This window comes from Simochromis diagramma, unplaced genomic scaffold (assembly GCF_900408965.1).
Source record: "Simochromis diagramma unplaced genomic scaffold, fSimDia1.1 OVJJ01000685.1, whole genome shotgun sequence".
In the NCBI taxonomy this organism is placed as follows: domain Eukaryota; kingdom Metazoa; phylum Chordata; class Actinopteri; order Cichliformes; family Cichlidae; genus Simochromis; species Simochromis diagramma.
Window position 1 is genome coordinate 12,234,110 of NW_024387477.1, and position 12,130 is coordinate 12,246,239.

Sequence of the window (12,130 nt, forward strand, 5' to 3'; positions counted from 1 at the left end):
CAAATCTGCAGCAACTATGTGATGCTGTCGTGTGAATATGCACCAGAATCTCTGATGAATGTTTTTAGCACCTTGTTGAATTTATGTCACAAAGAATTAAGGCCTTTCTGAAGTACCTAATAAAATGACTGGTGAATGTATGTCTCATTAAAATTTGCTGTTGAATACTGAACTGAGAAGTAATACTTTATACTTTTGACTGCAAGAAAGAGAGAAAATAAGTATTTTTTGTAAGTTTAAGGGTTTTTTTTTTTTTTAAACTCCATTTATAGAGTATTCATGTGTTTTCTTAATTACTTTCATTATTATAAGAAATGTCTCTGCTGTTATGTTCAAAGGAAATACATCTACAATATGTCTAGATGCAGTCAGTTACCAGGTCAGAAAGTATTTCACAGTATAACTGTGACAAAACTACTTTAAAGGCAGTTTTGAGCTTTGGTTATGTAAAAGGACTTTTTTACTGTGTGTCACAGTTTCACACTACTGTTAGAGGAGATGAGATAGCAGTATTAAATTACTCCCCTCAGCTTTTTCCTGCCACTGATAACCACCTGCAGAAAAACTTTCATCGTGACCAATGTAATTACCCTTCCCATATTCTCAAGTCCCAATTTCATGGCAGAACTGTGGGCGGTTGCCCTCCATGGCGGAAAGCAGCTGCCTGGGTGGTCATGGGACATATTTAGTGTTTTTCCGGTGCAGGAACCAGGCCATTAACAGCCAGAATTTCTCTGATCGTCAGACTTTGATGATGTGTGCCCACTCATTCTCCCCCAACTCTCTATCTAACTTCTGCTGCCTCTGCTTTTATTCCTCTCTTTTGTGTGTTTGCATCTTTTTAATTTGCTGTCACTCAGTCTTTGTCTGAAACCCATCGCTCAGGCACGTCTCTCTCCCTGACAGTATCCTCCACGTGGCTGTCTATGCTTGTCTTGAATAAGCCTGCGTGTTGGCCCGAATGAGTTGGCGTTTTAGTTTGCGTTTTGCCGTCGTGTTTGCTGACGTTCACCTTCACACGTGGTATTTGCAGAGGATGAACCGAGACTCACACCCTGACGTCAAAGGAGGCCGGAAGGAAATGAAATGTATGGGGGAAGAATTTCAGAAGGATGGAGCCGATTAATTTCCTCCCACTGCGTGCTGGATATTTACCCTGCAAAAGAATTCAGTCGAATGGTTGAGAGTGCAGGGCTGCAGTCAACAGGAAAGCGAACCTATCACATCCATAATTGACAAACATCATCTGCAGTGCTGTTACACAGCAGTGCCAGCTTCTATTAACCAGCACGTGAAAACCTGAGCCTGCTGGACGGCAAAGCCTTCCTCCTGAACAGAAAAACAAGACTGAATGAATAAATCATTTTAAGTGGAAACAACGAAAGAGAGAGAGGCTGCCTATGAGTTCACACACTGAACATCAATGTTCCTACTGCCTGTGGGAGTTTCACTAGACGAAGAGCTGCCAAGCAGGAGGGAGTCAACTGGGAAACCTCCCAAACAATTACTAAATATCAAAAAAGAAAGCTTTCGATGAATTTTGAATTAAATATGTCTTCTTTTAACTTTTGCAGTTCTTTGAACAGTTGTCCATGTATTCGGGTTCCTGAGTCAAGTACCCAGTTCCGAGCTTTGGGCTTTTTTAAAATAATGTTTCCTGATTGTGTTTCTTTGCATTTGGTTCTTCCCTCTAATTCTGTTCTTGGTTTTAGTTCATATTGTATTCCTTGCTTGCCTTATTTTCCCGTATCTGGTCAAATCCCATCTCTGTGTTTCATCTTATATCACTTTGTCAAGTTTAACTGCCCTCTCATTATCCCTGATTTATTCCTGCTGTGTCTCCCGCTTATTTAACCCTCACCTCATTACCATGTGTGTAAACTGTTTACATCTTCCTCTGGTCCTTTGTCGCATCCTCGATCACTGCTGTGTGTTTCCTTGCTCCATGTTTCCTGAAGTTATGTGCTCCCTATCTATGTTACTGTACAAATAATATATTATTAACATAAAACTATGTTTCTAGAATATGTTTATTGGGGCTAAAGCAAACAAACTATGCTTGTTCAGTCTTTTTTCTAAATTCTGCCTATAACTGATGCCTGTGGTGTCTCACATGTAACTATTGGGGGTTTTACAGTTTCTTTGGCTTTGGGGTGAGTTTGCTGGGACGTCCACTGCTGGATGTTTTCCACTTGTGAATAATCTCTCTCACTGTTTTAAAATTGTTTGAAAATAGCCTTAATGTGTCTTTCCCCTCCGTGATTTACCCCAGATTTCTATTGTTTTGTATTCCTGACTCCAGTGCTTCCTTCAATTTGTATGTTTGAGATTTTGAAAAAGCTCCTGCATCAAAGCGGTTTTTGAGTTCACATTTTTCCCTCTCCTCCATACTGGGTCGAAAAGCTGCTGCACAGCACATGATTTTACTTTAAAAAAGAAACAAACAAAACAAAAATACTACATAAGGTATAAAATCCATACTTTACTATAAATTCTTTCCCTTATCAAATTCTGGATCATGGGTGCAAGAGGAGGAGTGCACCGCAAACAGGCTGCCAGTCCCATTAACACCAACAGAGAGAATGCACGAACTCCAACACAGAAATTTGAACCCAAGACCTTTTTGTTGATAACCTATACTAGCTTCTTGTGGATGTAAAATGTAAAGCATTGATCATTTTTTGTTAGACCCTGACCCTAACCCTTCAGAACTTGAGCACGATTACCTCAGCCAAGGACGTAATAGTTCTGTCCTTAAAACACGACAGCTCCAAAAGTTTTGAACGAATTTCTTACTGCCTTTTTATTGACAACATATATTCTAAATATCATGTTATTATTATCTTAAATAAAGTCAAACATTCATAAAATGTCTTTTATATTTAAAACTTTACTTGAAATTCTGCTGCCTTTGACTGTATTGGATTCAGGTATTGATACTGGTATATGGGTACTCCAAACGTCCAAATGTCATTTTATATTTGACCTCTGATCTCAGTTTTACATTTCACATTTGTCGTTGTTTCAGGTTGACCCCAAAACGTGTTATATCTTTAAAGGGAGTATTACCTAGTTAGTTAGAAATATACTACACTATATTATTATAGAACAAGCTCAGGTTATTCGTGCCCAGTTATTTACAAATAAATATCTATTATCCATTATCGACTCCTACATAATGTTTGTGTAATCAAAGTAAACATCTCTCATGCTACTCTTGTCTGAGTTTCTTAGCTGAGGTCATAATTACACATTACCAGTATAGTTAAACGCACTCGAGTGTTACGGTAGCTAATCAGTAGGCTGCCCAACTATTATTAAGTATTATTTATTTTTGGAAAACAAACTTGTTTTCACTTTATGTATTTTTATGTATGTTGCTAAACATCAAAATAATTTTTTACTAAACAATGTAATGCATGCTACATATGTAGTATATCCACATAAAAAAAAGGCGGTTTCATAAATAAATTTAATAACAGTCACCGCAGGCACATTTTGGGACCAGGCCTTATATTTGGCACCCCTGCTCTTAGTTTTCATTAAACTTGAAACAAAGAAACTACAGAGAATTTTTGTCACAGTAAAGCCCTGTGTGCAAAGATAGAACTGATAAGTCATTTTCGTTTCTGACTGACTGTATCGATTTGTTGAATATCTTAGGTTCATCAAAGTTGTACTGTCTGCGTTTTGCAGTATAAAGAGACAGACACAGATTAGTTAAGTGCAATAATAGAGCTTTGACAGCTGAAGAGGTTAGAAGTCAGAACAATAAGATGCAGCCATAAATAAGAATTGGATTCATGAATGAAACGTCAACCTTCTGGCACTGCTCCTCTGCTTGTGTGTGCATGCACAGAAATATCCATGAACATGCATGAGAATTTATGCGATGAGGCTTGCTGCCCTGTGCGTCCGGCCTTGCGTCACTTAGAAGCAAAAAGAGGAGAGCGGGGTGACGACAGGGCACATCTGTCTGAAGATCTGTCCACTCTTCTGAACATTTACGCAGACAGCTAAAAATATACTGCGACAGGCTGCATAGAGAGCCTGCTGGGAGCCAAAGAAGCACTCGAGATTTGATGCATGCTTCTTTTTTTCCCTCTGCCTTTCTGATTCAGAAAGAGTGAAAGATGTCATCGTATGACAAAGACAACAAGAGTAAAACCCAAGAAGTGTGAGCCTTGAGTTTGTTGTAAGTAGGAGAACAAAAGCACAGTGATTAGATGAGCAGTTGTCGTGAGTCAATCACTCTGCCTCCCACTGGGAGCCTGTATAGCCCATTTTTTTTGGCACAGACGCAACTTGTGACGTTCTTTTGACAATTGCTTTATATGTGCCCAAAAATATGACTTCCAGAGCCACTGTGAGAGACACTGCTATTCCGGTTACACCATATTTGCTCCTGACTTTGGAGTAGGCAAACACATCCGTCTGGTGCTCTGCAGGGTTTTTCTCTCACTTTTCTTCTTGTTTGTTTTGGATGCCGTCTCTCAGCCATCCCGAACGAGTCCACATTTGGGAATCGTACAAAATTATTAGAGAATATGGGACACGAGCCCCTGGGACCCGCATTCATCTGTCTCCCTGTTTACAGAGGATAACAGGAAGAGCTTTCTCTGGAAGAGCCAGAAAAGCGGATTTAATAAAAAACTTTACAGGTTTTAGCAGAACGGGATGACGCAAATACAAGTCCAAAAAGTTAATCAACTTGGGTCCCAACACTTTATCTACGGCTCAGACAGCTCAGTAGGCTGAGCCAGAGATCTGTAGCCATAGATTAGTTATTTAAATGTGTTCATTGCATGAAACAATTTCAAAGCTTTTATTTAATTAAAAAAACAGCAAATCTGTTACATGTCTTAAGCCTCTTTGTCTTATCCACTGAGCAACTAGGCCTGCTGAGCCGCTACATTGTATGGATCATTGTACATAAACAATGCTCTAATGACCAGCCAACTGTAGAAGATGTACTATTTGAACAAAGTCCAAAAAACATCACACAACTGAATTCAACCAGATTGCAGAAGATGTTTCACAGCTATCTCAGCTGACTTCCATTTTCTACACTGACATTATACTATTTATAGAGTGAATGATCATCATCATCATCTTAATTGTTAATTAGCCTATTACAGCTGATGTAAACCAACACTGACCATGGGCACCACAGATACTGTGCAGCAGTTCAGTGCAGTTCTTTACAATAAATCCACCACAGTACGACAAGCTGACCTCTTTATCCCATACAAACTACCCAGGATTTTATACGTGACACTTGAATAACACAAAGTTAGTATATCTTTGTTTGTTTTGCAGAAATATCCAGTCTGTGATTGAAGTGATAATATCACACGCAAGCTTTAAATTTGCAGTTTATAAAGTATCACTGAACAGTTCTTACCTTTAAACCTAGCCTAACACTTGCACTCCTTCCCAAGTATAAATGCTACAGAGGAACCTTTTTTAAGCATTTGTTTAAAAAAAATGTAAGCAGTAGGAAGTTCAGATATTTTCTGTTATGGTGGCAAAGTGAGGACCTGCTGATTTACAATATGAGAAGCTATTACAGAGTGAGTAGAGATAAACAAAATAACACAATGACAGGCAACACAAAAGGGCTCAGACATTTTAGTGCACGTTTGAGGTTTGGATAATAATAATAATATTTAACACAATTTAGTGGGCTACACACTGAACTTAGAGGGTAAAACAAAGTATCGATCCTGTTGCACTAGTATCGAGCCGATGCCAGTACCAGCACTGGTATCGATACGATCAAAATTTGGGTCGATCCACCCACCTCTAGCTAAAAGCTTTTGTAACAGCGATGGCGCCGAAAGCAGGTAGGTGTGTGAATCCTAAATGCTACACTGCACCACTGAGATAAGTTTGTTTCCAGATCTTACACACACACTGCACGCTGTGTTATACAGTCTATAGCTACAGCAGCTGTCCGGTTTGGATTGGAATTTATCTGCGGAGTTAAAATCAGCAGGAGAAAGTTGGTCAAATGTTTACATTATGCGCTTATTTTACGTATTCACATGAAATGTCTGAGCATTTAATAATGTAGCAGGTTAAGTTCACTCCCCTGCCTTATCCAGCATTACATTCTGCAACACAATGCAAGCCCCTTTGTGTTATGAAACCATCACGTAACAGCACGTGCGCTGTTCAGGTCGTCGAGGGAGGAAGCGCAAAGCGGAGGCAGAGGAGCAGCAAACACCAGCAGGGAAGAAGAAGGAGCGAGGAGAGGAGGAAGGCAAAAGAGTGGTCATTGAACACTGGTGAATACACTAATCACATGATTATAAGCGGTGTGGTAAATACCCAGATCAACCACTGCTGTTGTCCACTGAGTCCACTCACTACTTATTATATGGTTTATTCATTTTTAGTTTTTCCTTCTGAAATTTCAGTTTTTAAAAAAATCAGCTGCAGCTGAATAGGTCATATAATCTTAAGACATTAATATAAATCCATTTTACAGTATAAAAAACATCCATCCATTCTCTTCTGCTTATCCTTGTCAGGGTGTGTGGGTGCTTGATTGAAAAAGATTACTTTTAACAATGACAAATGCAACTGAGTATTTCATCTACAAAGTGGTACTTAAACAGTAAATTGTCTGTTTAGATTCTACAACAGTATTCTATGTTATGCAATTATTTTACAACTAATTCATAAATAAAGTAAAATCAAGTATAATTCTTTACTATAAAGAAAGAAAGTATTTTCTCTTTTGCATTCAAAGTTGTCCTTGGGCTTAGTACTTTCTTAAATGTACTTTTCTAATAAAAGCACCTTATGCGCCTGCACAGATGGCTACCTTATAGTTTACCTGTTGCTTCCTGCAGTAAAAGCTGACGAGTGTATAGGCATAATGCTGAGGAGGTGAAATCTGCCCTCCTGGCTGCCTGTCCTGCACTGCCTGTGATCCTCAACCCTGAGAAACCCCGCAAGAAGAGCTTCGAGATCACTCTTATGGATGGAGACAAAGGTTAGGAAGATGAAAAGGAAAATCCAAGATTAACCCACCCCTTTTAGTGTTGCACAGGGGAAATATTAATGTTTATAGTGGCGATTGTGGCTCAATAGTTGGGAGTTCGCCTTGTAATTGGAAGGTTGCCAGTTCGAGCCCCGGCTTGGACAGTAATGGTCGTTGTGTCCTTGGGCAAGACACTTCACCCGTTGCCTACTGGTGGTGGTCAGAGGGCCCGGTGGCGCCAGTGTCCAGCAGCCTCGCCTCTGTCAGTGCGCCCCAGGGTGGCTGTGGCTACAATGTAGCTTGCCATCACCAGTGTGTGAATGTGTGTGTGAATGGGTGGATGACTGGATGTGTAAAGCGCTTTGGGGTCCTTAGGGACTAGTAAAGCGCTATACAAATACAGGCCATTTACCATATAGTAGCTATATCGTCTGTACAGGGATTGTTAAGCATGTGATTTGGTTTTTCACTCACTCTGTATTATCACAGGACTTGATTTGGATTGCCATGTTCACATCAAAAATATTTCCTACTCGCAATCTTCTAAATGACATTGTTCCTCTTTTCTCTGATTCCAAAAGAAACATGCCTTTGGACTGGAATAAAGAAGGGTCCGCCTGCTAGGCTGAAGTTTCCTCAGCCTGATGTAGTAGTTGCTGCTCTACAGGAGGCTCTGAAAGTTGAGCGGATGCCAAAGTTTGTCAAAGCTGTTGCACAGAAAACATCAGCTACAGATTAAGTAAGAGATGTACGTTCCCCCTAATTTAATCTGGCTGTCAGTTGAAACAAGTTGTAGATATTTCTTCTTTTATAATTATTTTATTTTGAGGCAAACATCCATCCATATTATTTGTGGAAAATCTCAGGCTACGCTGAGCTGTTGATGATGCTTTGCCTGTGTTTATTGGAAAGAACTGACTATTCCTGTCCAATGTTTATGTTTTAGCCCAGCGTTCAGGAGATGTGACCAGTGGAAGCGCAAAATGATGAGGAGTGACCAAGGAGATGTTCTCAGTCCCTCCTCTGATGAGTCAAGTGCCAACTGTTGTCATCTTCTGGACACATGAGGTCATCTGGTGGAGCATAATGATGCTAATGATGTTTTTATATGTGTTTTGGTAAATTAGAGATTTTCTTTGTTACTTTTTAGATTTTTTACTTACTCTAGCCAAACACTTAATTGTTTTGTGCAAGTTAATTTTGCTGTGTTCAACTGGATGACTTGATACAACAATAAATCATGTTTTTTTTCTGTCCATCCACTTTCTTTATTATGGTCACAGGGGGTCTGAAGCCCATCCCAGTTGTCCTTGGTAGAGGCAGGGTACACCCTTCACAGATCGCCAATCTATTGCAGGGCTAAAATGGAGATACAATCAACCATTCATATTCACATTTACACCTACAGCCAATTTAGAATCGCCAGTTAGTCTAATTAACTTAACCCAATGAATGTTTTTGGACTTTGGGAGGCTGGAGACTGCTCAATTCAAACACTGGACATTCTTTCTGCAAAGCAACAATGGTAACCATTACTGTGTTGCACTTTTGACCTTTTCCTAAATGTAAATCAGCAGGACCAAGATAAACACAAAAAATATGTTTAATTTACTCAGGCAGGAACACACATAACCCTTTAAATCAGGTAACACACGTTCACTGCTTTAACTTTATATGCTTAAGTGTGTTGTCACCTTACAAACACCATGTATTCCTGTTCATGTATAGGTACGGTACATACAAAGATAATGAAAGCACACTTATGCTAATGCTGTATGTGTTTAACAAACGGTTTGCATTTTTCTTTAAATGCAGCTTTAGTTAAATTACAGTAATTATATTAACACATTAGAAATAATAACGATAGATCTCATTTTCATTCATGCTCAGAAAACTTCCTACTAATGGTTTCGCCCAGCCAAACTGAAACCCCCTTCCCAAATATATTGGTACAGTCGACATGCGCGCGCCAAAGTTTTGTAACAGCAATGGCGTCCAAAGCAGGTGGGTGTGTGTTATAGGAATGTAAACAATACCGTATTTTTTTTCTACAACAAAAGCTGTAACGGAGTTTGTCTGAGGAGGAAGACGGTTGTACCATTTTGATCCAGCGGTTATCATCCCCATGACTGTTTCAGCCTGTCTTTGTAGGTCATTTAGCTGAATGGCTACATGCACCGGAGCAAAGTAGTAACTGCGAAGATATTTACATTATTCACTTTCTAAACTCGTTAAATGTAGCAGGAGTCGGCGCGCTGACCTTTCTGACCATGTTTATTATGCAACGACTCATTAAATGGGTCATTATTATTACTACTCTGTTGGGTTATGAAACTTCTCAGCTTGCACGTGCCCGAGTCCTCCTCTACTCACTCTCCTCCCACCAAGGGCATGACAGGAGGAGTTGGTGCATTAGACATTTATAAAACAGACCTCTTTACTTCATTTTATAAGGTTATACATTAAATATGACATGTAGCACAGCTGCATCCGAAATTATTTTGTACTCGAGTTCTGTGACAAACTGGCGATCTGCCCACAGTGTAAACCACATGTCACCCTATTTAAGCTGGGAGTCTTACAGCCCAACTGCAATCCTGAACTGAATAAACAGAAGAAGATGGTGGATGGATGATTGCTTTATTTTGGGGCTTTTGTAAGACTCTACTGAGGCCAAAGACACCTCAGGCTAAATAAGTAGGTGGGTGGGCATAGGACCAGCATTCACCAGGAAGGGGCCTATGGTTTTATTTAACCATGGCAAGGGAAGCAACATGTGCCAGCTACTTGCAAAGGATCAAGTAAATCGATGAACTGCATGTATTTTTTCTTTTGGGAAACTGACTTCTTTTGCCTACATACTTCACTTGCACATTGTGCATCACTGGCCTTTTGATTGTGAATTTGAATTTCACTTTTTGACAAGCAGCCACTAAAGATACACCCTTGAGTCCTCAATTGTAGCTTCTTGTGCAGGCCACTGTCTCCTCTGTCTTATTGATGTTTTTAGAAATTTTCCATTCAGTATTGTGCGGCCTGATTGAATTCTGGGTCATGGACAAAAGGACAGAGGATAAATGAGATATGGAGGCACAAATTCAAGAAACAGCCAAACACAAAACTACGCATGTGTGTTTGTAGGTCGTGGTGGGAAGAAGCGCAAAGCAGAAGTTCAAGCAGAGGAGGAGAAACCCTCAGTGGAGGAAAAGAAGGGCAGAGGAGAGGATGAAAGCAGCCAGGAAGGCCTCAGGGTGGTCATTGAACACTGGTAAAGAAAAAAAATGTAATCACGTTATAATCAGTGGTGAAGGAAATGCTAATTGTGTTTATTTAAAGTGAGTAAATATAGCCACCATTTTAAAATACTTAATTAAAAATCAAAATCAAAGTGTTTAAGTATCAGAAGTGAATGCATTGATTAGGTGGAAAAAAACAATAGTTCTCATGAAATCTGTTTATATTATTATTGAACCAGAACCAAAATGGATAACATCACAGTTCACTGTGTAACTCAACTCTTAAAGTCTGCAAAAAGATGTAATCTTGATGTGTCACTTCTGGCAGTAAAAGCTGACGAGTGTACGGGCGTAATGCTGAGGAGGTGAAATCCGCCCTCCTGGCTGCCCACCCTGAACTGACTGTGGTCCTCAACCCTGGGAAACCTCGCAGGAACAGCTTCGAGATCACTCTGCTGGACGGAGGCAAAGGTAAACAGTATTTACTCAGCAATGTGGATCTTTCATTGTAAAAAAAATTATACAAATGACATTTTCTTCCCGATTCCTAAAGAAACATCTCTGTGGACTGGAATAAAGAAGGGCCCACCTCGTAAGCTGAAGTTTCCACAGCCTGATGTGGTAGTTTCTGCTCTGCAAGAGGCTCTGAAGGCTTAGACACCAAGTGAAGGTTTGGCAAAGCGGTTTGACTGAATAATGAATGCATAAAAAACAGATAGAAAATAAGAAAATTCAGCTTTACTTCTTATTTACAGTAAACTGGTAACTCATGTAGCTTTGTAAATAGAATCAAGTCAAAATGCCTTCAGTATGAATTGCAATGCAGCTGTTCAGTGAACAACAGTTGTGTATAAGTGTCTTTTTAACAAAACTTTTCCCATGTTATTTGCAGCCCAACATTCAGGAGATGCAGCCAGTGGAAGCAAAAATGATGAGAAGTGACCAAGGAGATGTTCTCAGTCCCTCCTCTGATGAGCCATGCTCTAACTGCTGCCATCTTCTGGGTGCATGGTGACACCTAGTGGTGCCAAAGCATTTCTCTGACACATTACTGCTGTTTACTGTTGTGTTTCACAAACGTTCAGTTGTGGTTTTATGTCTGTTTTGTTTTTGGGGGTTTTTGATAAATAAAATCTTTTTTGGGGTAATTGTGTGTATTTTGTTACAACTATCCAAACACTCAGCTGTTATTATGGAAAGGTTTTCTTATTTTTATTCAGGAACCAAGTGTGGAGAAGAAAACTAGAGATACAATTTGTGTGTTGAAACACATTAATGCTCACATGCATTCAGAAAGTGTAGCAATGTTTTTGATTGACTCAATACTATAAAACCACTATTAGCATTTATATTTTTATTAACAACATATTGCAACTCTTGGCAAATAAAGTACATGTTACTAATTGATAGGATTAATAGTTTTAAACAGCTGGCAAAGCACCTTGTATCATATTTTAGAAGGTTGTGCAATTACATTCACCTAAGCAATGGCCTTAATTAGTAACTTGAGGGCTCTGATCTTAGTCTTGTGCAAAAAAGTCATCTTCCAAACGTGATCGCAAATATTTGCTAAAAACGGTTGCTGGTATTTAAAAAGTTTTAAATCACTTGTTGGCCTTAAGAAATGAGTATATCAGAAGAACAGCTGAGGTTAAGCAGTTTGGAGACAAAGTTAGAGAGGAAAGGAGATGGTTAGAACATGTGCAATGGGTACATTGGATAAAGTATGTTCAATGTGGAGTTTCCAAACAGGAGGAAAGAGGAAGACCACAGAGAAGGTAGTGAAGGAAGACACGCAGAGGGTTTGCGTGACAACGGAGGATGCTGGGGATAGAGTGAGTTGGAGACGCGATCCGTTGTGGCGACCCCAAAAGGAAGCAGCCGAAAGAGGAAGATTTGTTAA

At 39.6% G+C, this 12,130-nt stretch overlaps 1 protein-coding gene and 1 long non-coding RNA gene across 4 annotated transcripts; both read left to right on the top strand.

The window, feature by feature from the left end:
- The first annotated feature begins 5,761 nt into the window (after positions 1-5,761).
- On the top strand, positions 5,762-8,247 carry LOC120723642. Of its 2 annotated transcripts, none has more exons than XR_005693799.1 (5): positions 5,762-5,846; positions 6,182-6,290; positions 6,861-7,003; positions 7,573-7,730; positions 7,938-8,247. It is a non-coding gene; the product is annotated as an uncharacterized LOC120723642 (long non-coding RNA). The 2 variants fall into 2 exon arrangements; XR_005693800.1 differs by lacking the exon at positions 5,762-5,846 and adding an exon at positions 5,865-6,004.
- A 683-nt stretch (positions 8,248-8,930) lies between these two features.
- Positions 8,931-11,375, top strand: selenoh (selenoprotein H). Of its 2 annotated transcripts, none has more exons than XM_040015223.1 (5): positions 8,931-8,995; positions 10,133-10,259; positions 10,556-10,698; positions 10,781-10,897; positions 11,120-11,375. In XM_040015223.1, exons 1-4 carry the CDS (start codon positions 8,980-8,982, stop codon positions 10,882-10,884), a joined length of 390 nt encoding a protein of 129 aa, XP_039871157.1. In that variant the 5' UTR covers positions 8,931-8,979; the 3' UTR covers positions 10,885-10,897; positions 11,120-11,375. The 2 variants fall into 2 exon arrangements, with proteins under 2 accessions (XP_039871157.1, XP_039871158.1); XM_040015224.1 differs by lacking the exon at positions 8,931-8,995 and adding an exon at positions 9,102-9,138.
- Positions 11,376-12,130: the final 755 nt, after the last annotated feature.